This window comes from Kogia breviceps, chromosome 10 (genome assembly GCF_026419965.1).
Source record: "Kogia breviceps isolate mKogBre1 chromosome 10, mKogBre1 haplotype 1, whole genome shotgun sequence".
In the NCBI taxonomy this organism is placed as follows: Eukaryota; Metazoa; Chordata; class Mammalia; order Artiodactyla; family Physeteridae; genus Kogia; species Kogia breviceps.
This window is the reverse complement of record NC_081319.1, coordinates 52,054,269-52,079,316: the sequence shown is the minus strand read 5'-3', so window position 1 is coordinate 52,079,316 and position 25,048 is coordinate 52,054,269. Positions and strand designations below refer to the sequence as shown.

Genomic DNA, 25,048 nt, shown 5'->3' with positions numbered 1-25,048 from the left:
GGTGATATGTGGTTTTAAAAGGCATAATATATTTTTAAATTTCAAAATAAAGATGACACCTTTATAAGTTCTGTGCAAAAAACTGAGTAAATGCTTACTTCTCAAATATAGGATTAATATTATAATTTGAAAGAGAAATTATCATGTTGAACTGACTTGGGAAAAAGGCAAAAGCCAATTATAATCACTGTTTCTAATACTTTCTTCATAATTTTAAGTGAGGATAAACTACAGTGCTATCTGAACAGCACTCTTCTGACAAACCATCATAGATCTATGGATTTTGAAGTTGTACTTTCTCTCAGCTCAGAAAAAACAAATAAGTAAAAGACTAAACAAAACTGTACCCCAAACTAAAACAATCCCTAAATACCCAAGGTTAAGCTAAATTTGAAATTACATACTTGTAGTGTACATATTTATATACTGATCTATTTGACTTTCTCAGTGTATTACAGTGCATAAAAAACATCACCATATTAAAAATATCAATATTTATATTCCTGACATCCCATCAATTACTATGGGCCCTGGCTTAAAAATTTGGCAATTAATAAAGATCAATAATTAATTATACTGTTTTGCTTTTTACATTGCCCATATTTGATCTTCCTAGATTTAATCCACAAGAATTATCCTATCTCCTTTCCCACACTTGTGGAATGGCTCACTCATCCAGTTTCACAGCTGGAACATCTGTAAAGATAAGGAAATGGAGAAAAGTACCAAGGCATCTGCTACTGCCTCCTCCACGTCGGAACCTGTGTTCAGGACTCGCATGGCACTGACAGAGGATGACAGTCGGCTTGATTGGCTGATCCCATACCCTGGACCTAATTCATCAGAAGAAGGAAAATAGCTTTGAGAGAGCCATAAATGTAACAGGGTCATGTTGGAAACTTTAAAATCCTTAAGAGGAGGAAAAAAAAAAACCAATGGGGCAAAGCATTTTAAAAGCAATACTGTATTCTCTGGGTACATTTATTTTTGGTCAAATAAAAGGGCAAAGGCAATTAAAATCACTGACAGTGTGTGAGAAGTAAATTTAAAGAATAGTAGCTATGATATACTTTTCACCAGAAGATAGAAGAAAGCATGGCTGGCCACCTAAGGGCTTGCAAGTCTATAGCCCTGTAATTAATCTAGCTATATCAGTCAGGCAAATCTCATCTGTTTGCTTGAGCCACAGAGTAGCCCAGAACAAAGATCAATTCTCAAACCAGTAACAATTAGGGAGCTCAAGGAAGGCACGCCAGGAATTTACAAGGGAAAACCCCTCCAATTATTATCTCTTCTCCTTCAAGATAGGCTGATTCATTCTGTAGCTAAGATGTATCATTTGATATTTGTCAAGGACCTACTATTGCCCGACACTCTGAGATATGTAAAGACAAACCATAGATGGGTTCTTCTTCTCAACTACTTTCTACAATATATCATCATTTACAATTAAAACACTTCATCCACCATTTTGGTTTTTTTTTTAAACAGATATACAAAGATGAAGTACGTAACTGAGAACATAAAACAATTTTATATTTTAAAATGACATAACTTAGGTTATACAAAAAAAAAAAAACAAACGCCCATCTCCAGTGAGAAAAATGTTCAAATAAGATTGCTGAAGGGAAAAAAGTTACTTGGGGGAAAATTTTTTTAAAAACCCACAAATGACTTATTCTCCAACAAATTAAATGTAAATAAAACAAATCAATTTTAAAACATGATTACTCAATGGAAACTGACAAAGACAAAAAACTTAAGATGAATGCACAGATGATAGTGAAAATGTACTCATCCTTCACCTGAGGCCCCATACACATCGGGGGCGTAGAGGGCACCAGTAGATCTGGAATGGTGTCTGGAGGCTGGAATAACAGGACCATACAAACCTCATCTATTACTACAGAAACAAGGAATAGTGGCAGCACTACAGTCAGGCAAGGAGAGTTAGTTCACAATGGTATTACTATTAATAGTTAAGGATCAGAATATTGCCTTAGACTAGGGCAACTGAACACTTGCATTGCAATATCTTCCTGGACACACAACAGATCTTACACCTAAGGGGACAGACATAAGCTCACAGAAGACAAAAAATAAGTATTCAAATGGAAGGAAATGTCAAAAGTACAAGCATGAGACAAAAAAATGAACACTGTAGTTTCAAAAAAAAAACCACTATGGTAAATAGTAACCAAATAATCCCATCTCCTCTAGTCCTGAACCCAGTGAGGCAGTTGTTACTATTCAATTTTACAAATAGCTAAACTAAAGCACAGAGAAAAGTTAATTAATTTGATCAAAGCCACACCTCAGTATCTGTAGTCTTTCCAGGCCTTTGCTCTTAATTAGTACACATACCATCTTTACATTGTTCAAAAGATAACATACCTCATTTATGTTAACATAAATGTTTCCTATAATGGTTCACAGTATATAAATTCTGCATTCAGTAGATTATTTAAATATCGAAGCACATTTTGAGCACCAAAAAAGGGGAGTATTAACAATTTAATCAAAAAACCTAGAAACTTGTGACTTCTCCTTATATTTATGACATCTCTCTAAATCTAAATTTAGGATATTTAAAATTTTAGATCTTAAAATCCTGATTTTCATAACATCATAAAGTCAGTCTTTTTCTTACACATACAAACAAATAAGCCAGGAAAAAATCATTTTATTATTTAATGAAACATATTACTCAGTTTAAAAGTTACTCTGCTTCAGATATATTAATGAGAACAGTTAAAATACTTTTATTACATGAATTACTCTTTCCTTTGCCACAGGACCTTAATGAATAAGAAAATGATCAAAAAGATTGAGAGATAGGATTAAAGATAGAATGTTGCATAAAATGTTTAACAGACCCTGAAAGGTGATTGGTATCATTAGTAAAACATACTAATATATAGTTTTAATTTTACCCAACAGAATAATTTCTAAAATGATAAGGAAGAGTTGAAGCAATATGGAAATGTTTTAATAGATGAAAAAATTTTGAAAACCTTTTGAAATCAATAGCTATCTGTGGCTGAAGATAACACTCACATGCTTGTAATAATGTAAGCCTTTTTTTGAATCTTGGTTCCAGAAACAGAAGGAAACTAAGAGTGTGAGTTCCAGAGTTCATCTTTGTTTAGCTCTGATTTATTTCTGGCGAGGCCCCTGATGCTGGTCTTGTGTTACAACTGAATAAAATGGCAAGCTATGGGATTCATCTGCTGAATGGCCATATTCAAGTCAGAGGCGACAAAAGGATTCACCAAATAAAGAAAGAGAAAAATGTAGGCAAATATGGCAGAAAATGGGAATGAAAAGGACAATCTGATCTCTGGGAATGCTATCTTCATCTCTGTGTAATTAACAGGACTAATCTGCTACCTTTACTATGCAATATCCATATGTAAATAAAGGGCTATAAAATTCAATTCTTCTAAAACTATATGATTAAAAGGTTTAACCACCTTTAAACCAAACAGGATGTTTCTTTCATCACAATTGGGAAAACTACCTCCTTTAATAATAAAATTTAAATGACTTAAATTGCTAAATGGCTTTTAGATAAATCTAGAAGATCAATGACTAAACAACATATCTCTTTAAAAATAGGCATGACCACCTAGAGGAGTGGGATAGGGAGGGTGGGAGGGAGGAGCAAAAGGGAGGGGATGGGGGTATATGTATACGTTCTTACTTACTTTGTTATAAAGCAGAAACTAACACAACATTGTAAAGCAATAATACTCCAGTAAAGATGTTAAAAAAAAAAAAAGGCATATTAGCATGTTTATTTTTTAAGTAATTAGAAGTTGGTTATAAATTTCCTCTAATCTCTAACTATTATACATGTTTAAATGGTACAGAAACCTATTTTTGTTTCTTCCCGATATCTCACATTTTCTACTAATTCTACATTATACAAATGTAAGTATTATACCGTTAAAAAAATCTAAGATCCTTGACACTGACGTGTCACACAACTAACTGTAGGTAAGCAAGCACTGTTCCAGGGGGAAGACTGGGAAGAGCAGTCGCAGCAGTGATGATGACCGTGATAACCACGTGCTCACCGTGTGCAAACACTGCTCTGAGGGACAGTTTTCATGTATTCTCTCCTTTACAGTGTCTTCAAAGCAATGCTAAGAACTACATGCTATTATTATTCTGGCTTTACAGATAAGGAAAAACCCAGGTATAAAACAGCTGCAGAGCTGGGGTATCAACTAGGCCATCTGACCCTAGAATATATGCTCTTAAACTACCACACACCCACTCTACTTCCTTCGACTCTTGAAGGTGGCATGCTTACTTTATACAAATGTAAGATTTATTTCATTTTTAAACATATATGCATGAGGATGTACCATATATATGTATACGTATGTCTGTGTGCATGTATACACACACACAGACAGATACTCTACAGACTAAGCCTACTGTATATTGTACATGAACTAAATCTACCTCTGGCAGAGTATAGAAGGAAACTCTTTGGCACCTGGGACTGGAACACAAACAAGGGTTGAGGATACCCCTGCCTGAGTTCCTAGCTCAAAGGGTCAGTACAGGATAGTCTAGTAGTGATACAGTTGAGCCAAATGGCCCAAAGAACTAGAAATTAATCTCTAGAAATTCTATACTAATGTGTCTATTTTTTTTTTTTTTTTTTGCGGTACACAGGCCTCTCACTGTTGTGGCCTCTCCCATTGCGGAGCACAGGCTCTGGACGCACAGGCTCAGTGGCCATGGCTCACGGGCCCAGCCGCTCCGCGGCATGTGGGATCCTCCCGGACCGGGGCACGAACCCGCGTCCCCTGCATCGGCAGGCGGACTCTCAACCACTGCGCCACCAGGGAAGCCCTAATGTGTCTATTGAAGGAAATAATAATTCCAATAAATAATGAGTGGAACTATGTTCTACGTAAGTGTCACAAAGTCTGAAGTGCAACTCTCTTAAGTATTACAGTAACCTACATTTTATGGAATTAAAAGAAAAAACCTGAAATGGCTATAGGTAAGTGCATATAAACAAAGTATTAGTTAAAATGCTGAGGACCACACAGAAATTCTAAAGATTTTCAACATAAAAAATTCTGCCTCTCCAATTACTCTAAAATATTTAGTTTTAAAAAAATCATTTAATGGGCTTCCCTGGTGGCGCAGTGGTTGAGAATCCGCCTGCTGATGCAGGGGACACGGGTTCATGCCCCGGTCCGGGAAGATCCCACATGCCGCGAAGCGGCTGGGCCTGTGAGCCATGGCCGCTGAGCCTATGCGTCGGGAGCCTGTGCTCCGCAACGGGAGAGGCCATAACAGTGAGAGGCCCGCGTACCACAGGAAAAAAAAAAAAAAAATCATTTAATATTTTTATAATTGAGGTAAATATAGTATAGTATTATAATCAAGGGTATAATATAATCTCTATAATCAGGGACAGACAGGTTTCACAGAAATGACATGATATAAGCTAATGCATGGGAAATGTTGTTAAATTGTAAAATACTATAAAAATATTAATCCCTCCCATTTTAATAAGTAGTTCATATATTATTTTGTAGCATTCTTTCTAGTAATCTGAAATATCTAAGGTGAAATGTTAATATTTCTGCTAAAAAGGACAAAAGTATTTTTATCAAACTAAATAGTCCATATTTCACTTAAGAGTAAATTTTTAAATATTGTCTTTAAATTTTATAGGGAGATTTGTTAAGAAAAATCTTGAATTCAATATTCTGTAGTTTAAATCTATATGATATTTACTTGATTATGAAGGCAAATTGTTTATCCAATGTCTAACTTGCTCATTTAAGACAGATTAATGTCAAAGGAATTGCCCAAACATATAATTTCCTTCTGACTGTCCTTAAAAAGACAGAAAAGAGATAGAGGAAAAGATACAGTTGAAGAAATCATCAACTAAATCCAGGATGTGTTGAGGTTATCAGATGGTAGGAACACAACAGGAAAGCAATATGCCTCACACCTGCCCAAACACTTACCAAGGGGCTGAAAAGAGCGAACAGGACTCGTATCCCTGCTGCTCTCCCGACTGGCTTCCCGGCTGCACCCTTGGCTCACACTTGGTCGAGGAATACGACTGCTTCGGGCTGGTATGAAGCAACAGCAGCACAGAAGGGGAGTAAACAGGAGATAGAGTTTGTATTTTTGATATTTTAGTTTTATTCTTTTCTTTTTTTTTTTTTTTTTTTTTTGTCACTCCATGCAGCATGTGGGATCTTAGTTCCCTGACCAGGTATCAAAACCATGCCCCCTGCAGTGGAAGTGCGGAGTCTTAACCACTGGATCAGCAGGTAAGTCCCTATTCTTTTCTTTCTTAAAAACTAATAAATAAGTTTTTTCTAAGGTTGAGAAGAAATTTTTCTTGATGAAGCATTACCAGGAATACAGTTAAAATTCTTGAAAACAATCTTCTAGTTTGTATGTGATTAGAAGAGTAAAATAGTATTTTACTAAAATAAAAAGATTTAAAATATAAATGAATTATACTTTCAAGATAAGATATCTAATTCCATTTTTAACCTATATTTCAGTTGTCCTTGAATTTTAAGTTGTTTTTCTCTAACTTAAAGTGCCTAAATCGAAGTCTTCAATGCCTGAAATACTAAAGAAATACAAGGTCCCAAGTTTTGCACAAAAATCTTACCCACTGAGAGCCTAGATGGACTAGCCTCTCTGCTACAGCCCTGGCTTCGTGGTATCTTGCTTCTCTTCTGTGCTGAGGCTGAATTGACCAGGACTCTTTGAACACCAGAGCTCACAGTGGAGAGGGCTGTTGTGGTCAGAACTCTTCCCGGAGACCCAGACCGGCTGCCAGCTAAACACCAAACACACATACAAATGTTAAGATGTGAACTCCAAGAGAACTTGTTGAAAGGATAAAAATTCAAGAAGTACACCTGAGAAAACTGTAATAGAATGGCAGTTCTAAGTTCAAAGGAATTAGACTGAGGAAGGTTTATATATACTCAAAACCTGGAATAAAAAGGTATACTATATATACTAGGATTGAATGGTAAATCATGTAAATATATTTTCAGTTTGGGGAGTATATAAGATGCTATGTTTCAAAAAAAAAGATGCTATGTTTAATAAGGACAATACTATTATGATTTTCAGAACATAAATAGTAGAAAAGATTTCCAAAGAAATAACTTATCTAACAATACATTTCATGCAGCTAAAGCTATATGTTAAAACGCTATATATTAAAGCTATACATTTAAAAGGAAAAAAATAATTCTATTACTGCTATTATTTTTGTTAAGAATATGGTAATGAAAATGTGCTTCCTGTTAAAAGTTTGCCTGCTGAGATGCCTCTAAATGGGCATAACAAGGTTATCTCGCAACTATGTATATTTTTAAATTTTTACACAATTTAATTTTAAATGTTTACAAAGTTGGGCCAGCTGAAAAAGAAACTTGCATTTTGCTATTTGCCTTCAAATAGCAAAGGGGTCTTGGGTGGCCAGTCTGCCAAGTAGATGTATACTGAGGGTAAAACACAACTAATGGGCAAATAAATGTCAAAGAAGGCAGACCCTTTCTAAACTAGTGATTTTCAGTCTTGGAAGACAAAGGATACGTGGTCAGGGATAGAGAAAGGGAGCTGGACAAAATCTCAGAGATTGGGGTAAGAGTTAACAAAAAAAGTTAAGAAACATGCTTTTAAACTAGAATTGCATGCATTAGTGTTTAAGGGGATAAGCTCCTTGTCAATCAAAACATTTTTTGTCTGCATTGAAAAGGAAAATGAACTAGATATATAACTAGATAACTAGATAACTCCAAGGTATAATTTAACTCTAGATTCTGGATGGTAGCATTATAAAAGTTAAACTTGCACTTAAATAAAACTTCATGAAAGCAACGTTTCCTCTTCGTTGGGTACTTCTCCACAGTCACTGCTCACCTGGTATAATCTTACCCACTGACACTTCACTTCCACAGAGCAAAGATTAAAGAGTCAAAGCCAATGGGGACAAGCAGGGAACATCAACCGGGGAGCAGAGCTGAGTGTAAGGCAGGGAGTGGTGACTTTTTAGTTCAAGCCAGCTCTGTCTTGAGGTAATACTGGCTACATTTTGGGACTTTTTTGTTTTTTAAATGAAAGGTTTGACATTTCCTGATTTTTATCATGTTGTGTAGACCAAATAATACATGAATGGAGGAAGGCTGAATGTGGTTCATGGGCTGCTGATCTGTGACCCTGGCTACCGTTTTCTTGGCATGGTCTTCCTGAATACAATTTAAACTCATGCTTAATTCCTAAACTTTATTAGCACACAAAATGAAACTCATCTTCTGCTGGTTATAGCAATACTGTAAAACAAATCAATGTTTATGATGACATTAGCAATTTATTATCTGTGTAGAAGGAATTCTAAATTGTTGCAGGGAAATTATACAAGTGTACTTTAAAATGATGACTCATTTGAATTGTTTCATGATATTTCAGGTGAAGAATCTTTAAATCAAGTTTCTTTCAGTTATAACCTTAGAGGTACTCACAAGGCACCTATTTTCTCCATGCAGCATCTAAACTAAACATACACACCAAAACATCCAAACACCCAACATGCTACAAACACACAATGCAAGATAAGCTGATGGAATATTTTATGGGAACACTTGCAACAATATAAAAAGTATAAATTATGAACTGAACACATACAACACGTTATTCTGTTAAAACTAATGTAAGTTTAGGGGGTGACAGTATTGGCAGGAGACTGGAGAATTTCTTGAAATGTGGATCTATTCAGCAGAGAGGAAACATATAGTATAGAAGCAGAGTAATCACGCTACCTATTCTAGATTTATTGAATTTATCAAAACTATGCAAGCTCACTCTCTATATATTTAAATTCATTCATGCCCTCTCCTGGGAAATAAAATTGGCAGTGTTAATCATTACCTGCTCTTCTCCAATGGCCATCCCCCCCCGCCCCCGGCCCTCACCAACAGCGTGTTAATTCCAGTGCCTACAACCCATTTTGGAATTATTTATATTTAGAAGAAAATATCAAGGCTCTTTCCCCAGCAAAAGAACTACCAAGGCTAATTATTTCTTCTAGGAAAACCATATAGTTGATGAAAAAGAGTATGATGCACTTAGGGAATAGCATGCTACTAGAAAATACTCTAATTTATGAAATTTGAAATTAGATATCTAATTTCTCTTGTGCTGCCTAAAGTTTTCAAATTACCATTTTATACTTTTTATAAGATGTTTTCAAGGCATTATTAAAGCTCCTTCATTTTTGAATGTTCACACCTGTGGCAACAACATGGATAATTTAAAAAACCCAGGGTTTTGGTAATAAATAAGGACAGGGCAAAGAAAAATCATAATTGGTGATTTTTACCCCAATATAATATTAAATGTTAAGAATTTCTGCTGAATAGAACCCATTCTTGATAATGAAAATAGGTGATGAAACAATAGAGGCACACATAAAGTCTATATATTCTTACCACCAATGGTATTAGCAGATTGTGATCCTGAACAAGTGTAAAGGCAGAATTAGGGTAAGGGTTATAATCCATGAAGAGGGAAGAAGCAGATTTAAAATGAATGGCAGATGGAAATAAGAAAGCTTTAGTCAGTTCTTAGAAAATAAAAAATTCTAAAGCAAAAAAAGCAAACTTCAAAAAAAATCCCCAAACCATTGATGTCTGTAACAGAAGCAGAACATTTAGTAGTTTTTAGCTGATAAACTGAAACCAGACACTCATGTACAAAGCAGATGAAATGAAGGTGCAAAAGTAAATGTAAATTCTTCAGCTTTTCTTCTACTGATAGTTTAAAATCTAAATAATTAAATGTTTAAATTTTTATAATTTAAACATTTAATTTAAAACTACAGGCAAGGAAGAACTACAACATCTTCTAGCTGAAGAAAAATTACATGAAAAAGCTACAGGTTTTATCTTTCTTAAGACACACAGGGAAAAAAAACAAACAGTAGAGGGGTGGGGTGGAGAGACAAAATTTCTGACAGGCTGTACAATCATTTGTACATAATCAGTCACTACCATCAACAAAAGACACGATCTTTACGTAAACATTTAAGTCTGGAAGTCTCTCCACTGGGTCTGTTTTTATTTATTTGGGGTTAGCCATCAGAACATACCTGCTTTGACCCAAGAGATTTTTTTATTTCCTAAATGGTGATATAAAAGTATGGAAAAGACCATGCAAACCCTAATGAATTACTTCACAACAAAGTGAAGATGGAGAGCACAGCAATATTTCTGTGCAAATATGTGTAAAGAAACTTGCATCAAATTATACATGGCCACAATATCTTTTTTCAAAAGAATCTGAAATGAAAAAAAGTCATTCAAATAAATAAGCAGGCAAATAAACAAAAACCTCACCAATATGATTTAAAATCTAAGTGATTTTATAGTTGGAACATCTTGATCTTAAAATCCTACTAGGTCTAAAAATCTATCACTATGTTCTCACACTCTAGGAGAGGATTTCAAGTATTGTGGATTGAGTTTCAAAGTGAAAAACCAAATGTAAAAAAATTATTCTATATTCTCTTGAAGTGATCAGTAGTTATAATACACTTAAAAGGGAGTCCCTTAAGTAATATATTAAAAAAACCATACACAAAGCACTTTGAATCTCTGCCATGAGTTCAGTCTTAGCATTACTTTAGAAGAGAACTCAGTAAAATATCTCATATAAAATTGTTTTATCCTTAAGATGCTGGATACAGACAGTTTCTGGTTGCTACCTTTATTTCTCTTTCTGCTTTAAATTTCCTAACTTCACCATTATTTTTGTTTACTGAAGGCCATAAGAAATAACAACAAAGAAGTGCACAATAGGAGTATAATATTCAGTTGACATTAGGTTAAGAAAAACAAGGACATCAATTTCACCAGCTAAAATATATAGCACATACTTTGTGCTCAGGCAAAATACTAATTTAATTCTCACAACAATCCTGTGAGATTATCCTCTTCATTTTACTGGTTACAGTAGAAGTATATAGAAATACAGCAACTTTAAAATAACCTGGAAAAGCCACGGATCAAATCCATGATCTAAATCAATACTTCTTAGACTTGATTATAACACAAATCACTTGATGATCTTGTTAAGGACTGAATTCAGTAGATCTGTGGTGGCATGAGACTGTACATTTCCCAGGTGATGCTGATGCTGGTCTGGGCACCCCATTTGGAATAGCAAGGCTCTAAACTACTATGCTATACTGCTAAAGATTAAGTTACTTTAACAGTTACCCTAAAAATACACAAGATCAGGGAAGAATATGGTATGATCTATTCCTAATTTGGCTGGGAAAAGAGCTCTCACCCAGAGGGCATTTGCCATGTTTTCCTATTTGTAAATAACCCTCAATTTGCAAACCAATTTTACTAAGCATTTCTGCTTATTTTTAGGACTCTTGTTGAGTGCTCCCATCATTACTCTGTCTAGATTTTTTTACTTTGGAAAGAGAAGAATCTGCTAGGCCGGACTTGTCTAATCACTGCTCTTACCCCCTCTAAGCCCAGCTCCTTTCCCTGATTCCACGATTCAAGAATCAAGTTAAAAAAAAAACAACAGACAAATTGGGCATCTGTATCCTGGAAGAGTCACCTAAACAACAGTGGAAGATAGCTACATCTATTTTTTTCCAAAATGGCCAAGTATATAGAAGAACCCCAGAATTATCTCCCTAGAAAAAATTTCTGTTCTAAGAGGTATGTGCTAAGGGAAATCTCTCGATAAAGAAGGAATGTGAACTCTTTTAAATTAATTATGCCTTAAGTGTATATATTACTATTCTGGAATATATAGGAATGGATCATTCATTTTACCTAGAATTCAAAATTGTGCTTTTTAATAATTGTGCTTATGAGAAACTCAGCTTCCAATGAAATTGCAAAAATATAAACCTTAAATTTAAAAAGGAATATAACAAAACTGGTCATTTCAATTTGTTTCCTCTTTATGAATCAGTATATACCTGCCAAAAATGCTAACTGCATTCTAACAGATTTTAGAGAGAGTACAAAGATACCATATATCTGCCCTTGAACAACATTAGCTAGATGCAACCAGATCTGATGCTAACATATGGCAATTATTTTGCCTCTAAAAAGCACAATTTTCCACATTTACAAGTTTCTGAGTAGACTGTGAAAACCTTAATGTTAAAAGATTTGTGCTATTTAAAATATCTCCATGCAAAAGTCTGTATAGCAGATGAAGTTTTTCTTTCTAAGTGCAGATATCAATGATGCAGCCCTAATAACACACCAAAGACAAGACAACACCCACTCCAAAAATTCCAAAACATGCACAACAACTGACCCAAAACATTGAAAAAAAAATACCTTCATTTTTGTCAGGTGATGATGAACCTAAAGTACAGAACAAGAACTCAGTATGTGGCTTGTCTTTTTTGAAATTAGTTTTGTCTTTTTCCACTGGTCAATTTCTTCATACAGTAACATACAAGGAATACGCTTATCCTAACATATTAGAAATATGGGAGAACTAACGCAATACGTACGCTGTGACTGAGACACCATTTTTGTTCGACTTCTTCCTCTGGAATCTGTCTTGGCATTTCCCATACCAGCAAGTGGTGCTGAAAGCTTTGCTCTCACCCGGCCTAAGAAATAAAATTATTTACATAATTAAAGACTTTTTTCTATAATAATATTTAGTAATGAGGAAAACAATCTCACTATAATTTTCTAATTGGGTGTGCTTTTCAAGTATTGTTAAATTCTATAATAATGTAACCTTCACTTACAGATTATAACATTATAGTTCTCTTAAAATTTTAAAAATACATACTGCTTTTTACGTGTTGCACCATAAGCTAACTTTCCTTTACGGGCAAGAATAAAGTCAAACTAAAAGACCTCCATTCTCAGTTTGATATTATTAGTCCAGTAAAGTAGAGTTATAATTAAGATAAGTACCATAGGCATGCACTTATTCTTAATTGGTAGTTCCAATTTTAAAATTTCAGTTTCCATGAAATTTAATTTATTCTCAAATCCGTCCTGTAGTTTAAAATACAAGCTAATCTTGGAAACAACAACCCAAACAATCTTTCTGACTGAAAATGTACTTCTAAAGAGATCTGTAAGAAGACACAATACTAGGTAAAATATCTCATCTTTTTATATCCTGTGCTAAACATGAGATTACTACAGATGTACATGGACACGTTTCCTCTTCTCTTCCCCGAACTAACCAATTTCATTTATAAAATTATTTGAGGAAATACCAGTCCTCAAAGAGATGGCACTTTTCTACACACATTTCCTTCTCTACCTCCAAGTTGCGTTACTTTCTTCTCTTACTACTGCCTCATCCCCCTCCACAAAACCAAGCCGCAAGATGTTTCTAGAGTTCTTGAACCAAAGGAGATAATGCTTACCAAAGTGCTTAAGTAAACTGTCGTTAGAAAAAACAAAAATATATTACTAGCAGGTACTTTGGTATTATCAAGCAACAGTCTCAATCACTATCAAATCAGAACCAATACCAAACATGATCATAAAGAAGGACTCAAAATACTTTTTAGTTAAAAGGCACAACTTTTAGGGAAATCACAATATAGAGGCTGCAGACTTCCCTCGTGGTGCAGTGGTTAAGAATCCGCCTGCCAATGCAGGGGACATGGGTTCGAGCCCTGGTCCGGGAAGATCCCACATGCTGCAGAGAAACTAAGCCTGTGTGCCACAACTACTGAGCCCATGTGCCACAACTACCGAAGCCTGCATGTCTAGAGCCCGTGATCCACAACAAGAGAAGCCACCGCAATGAGAAGCCTGCACACCACAATGAAGAGGTGCCCCCGCTCGCCGTAACTAGAGAAAGCCCCCATGCAGCAACAAAGACCCAAAGCAACAAAGACCCAACAAAGACCCAAAGCAGCCAAAAATAAATAACAAAATAAAATTTTTTAAAAATCCCAACAATATAGGGGCTAGCCTGCTATGGCAATATTAATTAGGAAAACATACACTAAAGAGTAAGGAAAAATTACAAAATTAAGAAATGAGTGAGGGAAGATAAGAGAATAATTAGGAACTAGGAATAAAATGAAGCAAAAGGAGAAGTACAGTTGGTAGATCCTAGCATTCTATCAACTTCTTTGAGGCCCCTAAAAAGCCCATAATTCAGAACTTTCGCCCTTTTACAGAGTCTGTTTAGAATAGGACACAATGTTCTCGTGACTAAGAAGTAAAATAGAAAAAAATTATTATTTTTGAAATGCAGAATTTATCCAGTACAACAAAGAAATTAGGATAAATTAAGTATTTTGATACTACCATTCTAAATTACAATGCCACAGTGCCAGAAACTAGTACTCTAATTTAAAACTTAAAATATGAAAATATTTCAAATATATCAGAGTAAGTATGAGACCTCCAAAATGTTAAATCTACTTAACTGTGTATCACAAGAAAATGTCATCCATATAAAATTTAGAAAAAAAAATGTGTTTCATATCACAGGCTTAATAAGACAGCCTTCAGGCAGGATAAATATAAAAACTGAATTTTTTCCTTTCTACAAATTCAAAAGCAATAAATAATTTTTTAAAAGGTAAACTGGCTGAGAAAAATAAAGTATTATATCTAGCAAGGTTTTTGTAATCCCAAATTCAAATCATATGCAATTCTGCAGTCACTGATTCAAAATCAAAGATACATTTAAAATCTGACAAAATAAATGCATTTAAATGCTGAGGATATTTAAAGACGATAAAGCAATGGCATGTGCACTCCCAAAGTATAAATGAATTGGCATAAATTAAAAAACAAAAACACAAAATAAAAGCATTAATGTCACTACAAGAAAAAAATGAAACTATGAAACTTTATACTAGATATTATTAAACACGTTAAGCATTTATGTTTTTCGAGCATGAGATGGTCCAAGATACAAGGCAAAACTCCAGGATGAAGGATTAAAAAAAAATCCACATGTATAACTAACACAACCAAATATGAAATGTAAAAGCTACCACAGCTCACAAATTATATAGATTTGCAAAGAAATTAGCCTATTTTAGTTTTTAATATTTAATTCCTACCAATGAAAATATTAATGTAGAGGTATTTGTGTTACTAACAAAATGTATAATTCTTACCATCTTCAGATGCTGTTCCTAAATAAGAGAAATAAAACAATAACATTTCAACAAAGTCTACCAATGCTGATGTTAAAACTTTCCTCGCGCCTCCCACCCAATGAAAACAAAAGGGCAAAAGAAAAAATTTCTAGTTCGATAGCCTTAAATTAGCTTCTAAAAGATTCATTTTGAGATAAAAGAAAATTTGAGGTAACCTAATGACTCATAGCACAAAAAAGGTTAAAACTAGACCATTAAAAATAGCAAAATTCTATAACAAACACGTTTGTCTGCTATACTTCATACTTAAAATTTTAAATGGTGAAGAAAATAAGAGAAATTAATTACTCAAGAAAGATGCAACTTTCATTGCTCTCTCTAAAACGAAGATTTTTATAGATCTTTCCATTGTAAGAATTCTTTCTGTGCATTTTCAAAAGGTAGTCCATAAAAGAACTAGAAAACTAATTGACAAACACGGGAATCAAATCCATGACCTAGGTCTCATTAACCCAGTATTTTCACCAAGGCATTACAAAGGCCTATCAATCCATTAGCTATTTATTCAAAAATTCTTGTACTCCCTAAGATGTCAATGAAAACTAGCAAAAATGATCAAGTAAATGGAATTCCCTGGCACTCCAGTGGTTAGGACTCCACGCTTTCACTGCTGAGGGCCCGGGTTCAATCCCTGGTCGGGGAACTAAGATCCCACAAGCTGTACGGCACGGCCTAAAAAAAAACAAACTCACTACTACTATAGGGCAAAAAAAGATGTTTCTCCGTGTGTGTGTGTGATTCCTCAAATAGGCTGATGTTTCTGCCCCAGAAAACATTTTGATCTGGAATGTGAGAATAATTTGTTTTTAAAGGATCTAGAATCTCAGTGTTAGAACTGATATCGAATGGTTTGAAATATAGAAACTATCTCTTGGTTTTCTTTCATTTAATAATTTCTTAAATTTATGAAATACATTAAACACACACAGAAGCACCGAGACTAATTATAAGTAACACTCATGTACCCAACCCAAGATTAAATAAATCTTCCATTTCATCAGAACGGAAGATATACCAATTTCAGAGTTTATGTAATAATTGACAGAAAACATACAGTTTTCCATTTTCCCTAGATCTCATACTGTGACTTACAGATGCAGGATCTTCTTACAAGTTCTAATAAAAAAGCTCAAGTTCTTAGATAACATTATGGTATCTGATGAAGTGAAGGGCAAGTATGGATAATACACAGTCTAGTGTTAAACAAAAATACCATACAGATAAAAATTACCATACTGGATCAAGCAAATAAAGATAAACTAAATACTGAAATTAAAAAGGCATAGCTCAAAGTTCAATTTTGATTAAATGTTAATTTAAAACTCACTTTCTGAAAGACAGCATCTGTGACTTGCATTTCATTTTCATAAATAACCATATGAATCTGAAAAATATGTCATTTGTCTCTCTCTGTATCAAGAGTTATTAAACTAAAGAACTGAATCAAGTGACTTATGAGATTCCTTTCCCTTCTTCTGAATCTAATATTTCAGAGAAACACTTAAGAAATCAAGAATATTCTAAGAGGTCAGGTAAAAAAAATTAAGAAAATTGATTTAACTTATAACAAACAGTAACCTAGTATTTGAGTAAACTGAGAAACCGAAAATGGATATGTCTAACCCAAAATTCAATCAGAGAATTACGCAGCCATTTTCACATTAAGAGTGCTGCCAAATAAGCAGCGTATTTTCAGAACTTAAGAGAATGAACAAAGGTATCATGTAGAATCCAAGAGCCATAAAATTTTTTAGGTGAATTAGAAAAGGAAGTTCTTACCATCCATCTTGTCAGAAGTATCCTCTGATGAAAGAGCAAGCAAAGAACAGAAGAAAACTTAGTATATTAGAAAAGGATTTTATAACCCCTGGAAAACATTATTTTTAAGAACACTGAATTCATAGCACACACGTATATATAAAGCTTGTTTTCAACTAAAACATACTAGGAGATTAAACAAGACGAGGTTTCTTTGTGAGATAAAAATACCAACAACAAAAATTATATATATATAGAATTGAATTGACAATAAGTCTGATTTTCACTAGCCTAGGTAAGTTAGAGAGGCCCATGTCCCAACCTTGGACCCCTGCACCATCAGACAAACCCCTTGCTTGGGTCTGCTGAGTTTCTCGTAATCTAAGAGTCACCTTGCCTTGCTTTCTCTTTTCCTCTATAGGCTAGAGCACACCCCCAAATTCTACTCTAAATTTAGCTGTCTCATCATTATCCTCTGTCTACTGCATTGCTGCTTCCTCACCCCATCCTTTCTTAGTACTTTCAGTCCCATTAAGACCTGAAATATGGATAAATCTAACAACTAAATTTCTCTACCCCGCTACTTTGAGGTGCCCCAATAGAGAAAATTACAAAACCACGAAGTCATGAATACTGGCACTACTAGAAACTGGGGTAATTATCAGGCTTGGCCTTTAGTGACTGCAGAAAAGTATTAATAAACCAGGCCTGATACTCTTAAGAAGAGCCTAGTTACAGGGCTAGCCCTTAGCTGGCCTTTGGGAATTTAGTTTTGGATCCTGATTATATCAATGATAAGGCTGTTTTGTGTGTTTGAGTGTTGGGGACGGGGTATTGAACTCCTGCTATACCAACTTGCCTGAACTGTTTTTGCAGACAATGTGATTTATGGGGAATACCTGTTATCTTTTTGGGAGTATGGAATTCTGGTAATTGTGGCTGGTTGTGCAGCAGACTGCTTGAATAATGACCACCCTTTTACCCTCACCCTGGATTCTGAGTCTTAAGGAAGCTTCTCTGGACAGAAACACTATGCACATGTTCTACACTCATTGCTGGAGGAAGGAGCATGTTCTGTGCAGCCCATCGCTTTCGCCTCTGGGAGGGATAACTCTGAAAGCCTGTGCCTGGACTCCTCCAGACTACCGGATGAGACTTTTTCCCTTGCTGATCCTGCTGTGTGTCCTTTTGCTATAATAAACCTCAGCAATGAGTACAGCTAACAGTCCAGTGAATTCTTCTAGTGAGTTTGTAAATGTGTGGGTGGTTGCAGGAAGCCCAGAAGAGAGCCCCTCTTCTTGTGCCTCCTCAACTGCTATTCCAAACCTCAAGCCACCTCTTAGACACCCTGCTTTCTATTAGCTCAGTGTCCTGACTCTGACTCCTCAAACATGAAGACACAGCTACCTCCCCATGACATGACTCTTAATGCTCACCCGCCCAAAATATATCTGAATCTACCTCCTTCATTTCTTTCCCTTCTACCTCAGTGAAGCTGATGACCCTTCCACATCCAAGGCTAACTCCCCAGCTCTTCTCTATACATCCTCCTATTCCTTATGTTTCTCATAAGAACTTTGACCGTAAACAATTTTCTTTCATTCTTCCAATTTTACTTTTCCTTCTCTACTGACTCTACCATCTTAGTATACAAACATATTTAACTCCCTCAATTTTAAAAAACAAGAAGTTCATTAAGCTTTAACAACAGATAATTTCTACAATCTTCTTTCATCTCTTCTCAACCGCTAAGCATAGGAATAATTTATACAGATTCTCCTTCCAACTTCTTCCTCAATCAACTGAAATCTGACTTCTGTCCACATGACTCCAACTGAAAACATTTATTTTTTTTCATTTAAGCAATCCCACAGACCTAGTTGTTGAGAACAAATATTCATAAATATGCATAGATATATCAAGGTTTCCTTAACAGAAATTCCTGTCTCCCATCATACCAAGCTTCCTCTTCAGGATAAAGTTTTCAAGGGTAAACCTCAAAACACTCATCATATCCCCATCGCCAAAGGATTCAGTACTTCAGTGGACGAAAAATCCTGTGAACTGCTTTAAGTAATGTATTGAGTTTAGTATGGAAAGATTACAGTAAGAACAATTCTCTAATGACTTCCAAATCTAATCTCAAGCACAGATCTCTCTCCTGAGTTCTCTGCCACTGTATGTAATTCTTTCTCTTATACTACTATGCCTCCGAACACTTCCAGTTTGATGTCTCAGGGATTTCAAACTCAAAATGCATAAAACTCAACAAGCTTTTAGCTGCTGCTCATCCTTTAGCAGCCTACCAATAGACTGACTCTTTCAATACAGAAGCATATATCTCTGGATCCATAAATGTTCAGTCATGATAAACAAGGATCAAAGAGAAGAAAACAAAGAATACACAAGTTACACCTGTATAAGAAAGTTGAGGAAGGCGGGGGAAGGGGGTTTAGAAAGAAAAAGGAAGGAAGGAGGGGGGGAGGGGGGAGGGGGGAGGGAGGGAGGGAAGAAAAAGAAAAAGAGACATAGAAATAGAAAGAATGAGAAAATCTATTCTCTAAGCCCTGGACAGAGGCACAGACAAGTATCTCATTGTGCCTGAGTGTGAACCTCGGCCAGATGAAGAAAACAGGATAGAGGGACACCTTTCCCTTCTGTAAAGAAGCAAACATGCCATTCAAACCTTAAAGAACCAAAAGAAACAAATTAAGCAATCTCATGATACTATTATGACTTTCTTATGAAAAAAAACAATTGCTGCTGGGAATTTCCTGGCAGTCCAGTGGTTAGGACTCCACACTTTCAGCTGAGAGCCTGGGTTCAATCCTTGGTTGGGGAACTAAGATCCCACAAGCTGTGTGGCGCGTCCAAATTTTAAAAAAAAAAGAATTGCTGCAAATGGCTTTCGAGTTCATATTAAAACATTTCAAATTCAGTATTTTTTTCTGGTACTAAAAAATAATAGATACTAAATATAATGTTTTATTTTTAAGATTCAGGATGAATGTTTTATTTCTATTTGTTTTCCATTCTCCCCACTTAAAAAAATTAATGTATAATTCATGTACCGTAAAATTTACTCTTTCATTGTATACAATTCAGTGTTTTTAATATATTCACAAGACTTAACAACCCTCATAAATATCTAATTCCAGAACATTTTCATCACCCCAAAAACAAATCTTATACCCATTGATGTCATTCCCTATTTTCCCAACTCCCATCCCCTGGCAACAACTCATTTACTTTCTGTTTCTGTGGATTCACATATTCTAGGCATTTCATGTAAATGGAATCATACAGTATGTGGCTGTTTGTGTCTAACTTTATAATGCTTTCGAGTTCCACCCCTCTTAGAGCATGCATTAGTATTTCACTTTTATGTAATGTGCTCCTTTTTATGGCTGAGTAATATTCTGCTCCATTGTATGCACATACCTGCCTAACCATTCACCAGCTGATAGACATTTGGGTTGTTTCCACTTTTTGGCTGTTATGAATAATGTTGCTATGAACATTCATTTAGGTACATGTTTTAATGAGAACATATGTTTCACATGTCTTGGGTATACAGCTAGGAGTGGAACTGCTGGGTCACATGCTAACTCTATGTTTCACTTTTTGAGAAACTGCCAAACTGTTCCCATAGTGGCTCCACTTACATTCCAGGAGCAGTGTATGAGGGTTTCAATTTCTCCATATCCTCACCAGCATTTGTTATTGCCCATTCTTTGGATAACAGCCTAGTGGGTGTGAAGAGGTATCTCACTGTGCTTTTGATTTGCACTTCCCTAATGTCTAAGGACGTTGAGCATCTTTTCATGTGCTTTCATTGGCAATTTGTATTTTGTCTTTAAAGAAATATGTATTTAAATCCTTTGCTTATTTTTAAATAGAATTGCCTTTTTGTTACTGAGTTATGAGTTCTTTAACTACTTGACATGTAAGTCCCTAATCAGATATGTGATTTGCAAATGTTTTCTCTCATTTTGTGTGTTGTCTTTTCACTTTCTTGATGGTGCCCTCTGAAGCACAATGCTTTTAATTTTGATGAAGTCCAATTTATCTAGCTTTTCTTTGGTTGCTTGTGTTTGGCCTAGTATCTAAGAAAACATTGTATCATTCAAGGTTATGAAGATTTACACCTGTGTTTTCTTCTAAGCATTTTATAGTTTTAGCTCTTACATTTGGGTTTTTAATCCATTTTGAGTTAATTTTTTGGATATGACATGAGGTAGGGGTCCAAATTCATTCCTTGGCCCCTGGCTATCGAGTTGTTCCAGCAACATTTGCTGAAAAGAATTCTTGCCTACTGCATGGTCTTGGCACCCTTGTTGGAAATCAACTGACCATAGATATATGGGATTATTTCTGGACTCTCAATTCTATTACATTGGTGTATATGTCTATCTTCATGCCAGTACCAGACAGACTTGATTACTGTAGCTTTGAAGTAAATTTTGAAATTGGGAAGTGTGAGTACACCAAGTTCAGTCTTTTTCAAGACTGTTTCATCTATTCTGGAAACTTTGCTTTGTCATTTGGATTTTAGGAGCAGTTTGTCAATTTCTATAAAAAGGCAGCTGGACTTTTGATAGGGAGTGCATTGAATCTGTACGTCAATTTCCCATCTTAATATTAAGTCTTTAAATAACCTGTGTGTCTTTCCATTTATTTAGAGCTTTAAATTCTTCTAACAATGTGTTGTAATTTTTAGTGGACAAATGTGAAATAAAACATATATATGCGCCCAATTCCTGGCACAGAGCTCCTAAAACCCTTGTAATTTCTCAAGTGGTAAGAGCACTTGGAGTACCTTTTTCTCTAATATTTGCTCATTGACCCTGGTACCTGACAGACCTCCTAAATCCCTTGGAATTTCCTGGGTGATAGGAGTGTCTTTTGTTCTAATAAGGCATTTCCTGGTGGTCTCCTCGACAGCCTCAGGATGGGGGATGGTCACCAGGAAGATGAAACCATGATTGAAAGCTTGGAATTTTCAGCCCCATCCTCCATCCTCTTGGGAAGAGTTGTGAGGCTGAAGACTAAGTTAATGATCAATTATGACTATGTGATGAAGCCTCCATAAAAATGCCAAAAGCACAAGATTCAGAGAGTTTCTGGGTTGGTGAACACACCCATATGCTGGGAGGGTGGCACACTGCAACTCCACAGGGAAAGAAGCTCTTGAACTTGAGACCTTTCCAGACCTCGCCCCCTGTATCTCTTCATCTGGCTTTTCATTCATACCCTTTAATATCTTTTGTAATAAACCAGTAATCTAGTAAGTAGACTGTTTTCCCAAGATCTGTGAGCCACTCTAGCAAATTAATTTAACTCAAGGAAGGGGCAAGGGAACCTGTGACTTAGAGTCAGTCGGTCAGAAGCACAGGTAACAACCTGGACTTGCAATTGATGTCTGAGGTGGGGGTGAGCGGGGGCGGGGGTCATAACAGACTAAGCCCTTAACCTGTAAGGTCTGTGTTAACTATGGTTAGGGTCACAACTGAATTGAATTTTCGGACATCTACGAGTTGTCTGAGAATTGCTTGATGCAAAAATACCACACATCTGTTGTCAGCAATATTATGAGTGTAAGAGTAAAGGAGAAACGTAAGAGTGGTTCATCCTAGTTACACTTCTTTTGTTCTATCGATTCCTATGTACAATGTTTTATTCTTTTTGAGGCTGTTGTAATTGGATTTGCTTTTTTACTTTATTTTCAGATTGTTCATTGCTAGCATTTTTTTTAAAAGGTTTATTTTTTTTTCTGACTCCATCAACTGTTTTTATTTTATTTTATTTTTCTTATACAGCCAGTTCTTATTAGTTATCTATCTTATACATACTGGTATATACATGTCAATCCCAATCTCCCAACTCATCCCATCACCACCACGACCCCCGTCCCCACTTTCCCCCTTGGTGTCCATACGTTTGTTCTCTACATCTATGTCTCTATTTCTACCTTGCAAACCGGTTCATTTGTACCATTTTTCTAGATTCCACATATATGAGTTCGTTTACGATATTTTGTTTTTCTCTTTCTGACTTATTTCACTCTGTATGAAAGTCTCTAGGTCCATCCAAGTCTTTACAAATGACCCAATTTCATTCCTTTTTATGGCAGAGTAATATTCCATCATATATATGGACCACATCTTCTTTATCCATTTGTCTGTCGATAGGCATTTAGGTTGCTTCCATGATCTGGCTATTATAAACAGTGCTGCAGCGAACACTGGGGCACATGTGTCTTTTTGAATTGTGGTTTTCTCAGGGCATATGCACAGTAGTGGGATTGCTAGGTCATATGATAATTCTATTTTTAGTTTTTTAAGGAACCTCCATACTGTTCTCCATAGTGGCTGTATCAATTTATATTCCCACCAACAGTGCAAGAGGGTTCCCTTTTCTCCACACCCTCTCCAGCATTTGTTGTTTGTAGATTTTCTGATGATGCCCATTCTAACTGCTGTGAGGTGATACCTCATTGTAGTTTTGATTTGCATTTTCTCTAGTGATTAGTGATGCTGAGCAGCTTTTCATGTGCCTCTTGGCCATTCGTATGTGTTATATGGAGAAATGTCTATTTAGGTCTTCTACCCATTTTCAGATTGGGCTGTTTGTTTTTTTAATATTGAGCTGCATGAGCTGTTTATGTATTTTGGAGATTAATCCTTTGTCCACTGATTTATTTGCGAATATTTTCTCCCATTTTGAGGGTTGTCTTTTCTTCTTATTTATAGTTTCCTTTGCTGTACAAAAGCTTTTAAATTTCATTAGGTCCCATTTGTCTATTTTTGTTTTTTACTTCCATTTCTCTAGGAGGTGGGTCAAAAAGGACCTTGCTGTGATTTATGTCATACAGTGCTCTGCCTATGTTTTCCTCTAAGAGTTTTATAGTGTCCAGTATTACATTTAGGTCTTTAATCCATTTTGAGTTTATTTTTGTGTATGGTGTTAGGGAGTGTTCAAATTTCATTCTTTTATATGCAGCTGTCCAGTTTTCCCAGCACCACTTACTGAAGAGACTGTCTTTTCTCCATTGTATATCCTTGCCTCCTTTGTCATAGATTAGTTAACCATAGTTGCATGGGTTTATCTCTGGGCTTTCTATCCTGCTCCATTGATCTATATATTTTTTGTGCCAGTACCATATTATCTTGACTACTGTAGCTTTGTAGTATAGTCTGAAGTCAGGGAGTCTGATATCTCCAGCTCCGTTTTTTTCCCTCAAGATTGCTTTGCCTATTTGGGGTCTTTTGTGTCTCCATACAAATTTTAAGATTTTTTGTTCTACTTCTGTAAAAAATGCCAGTGGTAATTTGATAGGGATTGCACTGAATCCGTAGATTGCTTTGGGTAGTATAGTCATTTTCACAATATTGATTCTTCCAACCCAAGAACATGGTATATCTCTCCATGTGTTTCCATCATTTTTGATATCTTTCATCAGTGTCTTATAGTTTTCTAAGTACAGGTCTTTTACCTCCTTAGGTAAGTTTATTCCTAGGTATTTTATTCTTTTTGTTGCAGTGGTGAATGTGATTGTTTCCTTAATTTCTCTTTTGATCTTTCGTTGTTAGAGTATAGGAATGCAAGCGATTTCTGTGCGTTAATTTTGTATCCTGCAACTTTACCAAATTCATTGATTAGCTCTAGTAGTTTTCTGGTGGCACCTTCAGGATTCTCTATGTATAGTATCATGCTATGTCATCTGCAAACAGTGACACTTTTACTTCTTCTTTTCCAATTTGTATTCCTTTTATTTCTTTTTCTTCTGATTGCCATGGCTAGGACTTCCAAAACTATGCTGAATAAGAGTGGTGAGAGTGGACATCCTTGTCTTGTTCTTGATCTTAGAGGAAATACTTTCAGTTTTTCACCATTGAGAATGATGTTTGCTGTGGGTTTGTCGTATACGGCCTTTATTATGTTGAGGTAGGTTCCCTCTATCCCCACTTTCTGGAGAGTTTTTATCATAAATGGGTGTTAAATTTTGTCAAAAGCTTTTTCTGCATCTATTGAGATGATCATATCATTTCTATTCTTCAATTTGTTAATATG

The 25,048-nt window shown here is 35.5% G+C and overlaps 1 protein-coding gene across 47 annotated transcripts in view; it reads right to left on the bottom strand.

Moving 5' to 3' along the window:
* Positions 1-25,048, bottom strand: part of CLASP2 (cytoplasmic linker associated protein 2) — a 181,024-nt gene that overhangs the window by 51,747 nt on the left and 104,229 nt on the right. For 10 of the 47 annotated variants that reach the window (XM_067005799.1, XM_067005803.1, XM_059077254.2 and 7 more), the window contains 6 exons: positions 16,997-17,020; positions 15,176-15,193; positions 12,572-12,673; positions 6,674-6,844; positions 6,009-6,116; positions 727-833 (listed from right to left, as the gene is read on the bottom strand). In XM_067005799.1, the coding sequence (XP_066861900.1) occupies positions 727-833; positions 6,009-6,116; positions 6,674-6,844; positions 12,572-12,673; positions 15,176-15,193; positions 16,997-17,020 (530 nt within the window). Of the gene's footprint in view, positions 1-726; positions 834-1,805; positions 1,869-6,008; positions 6,117-6,673; positions 6,845-9,506; positions 9,534-12,392; positions 12,420-12,571; positions 12,674-15,175; positions 15,194-16,996; positions 17,021-25,048 lie in introns of all 47 variants that reach the window. The other 37 variants (XM_067005792.1, XM_067005797.1, XM_059077248.2 and 34 more) reach the window with 8 other exon arrangements.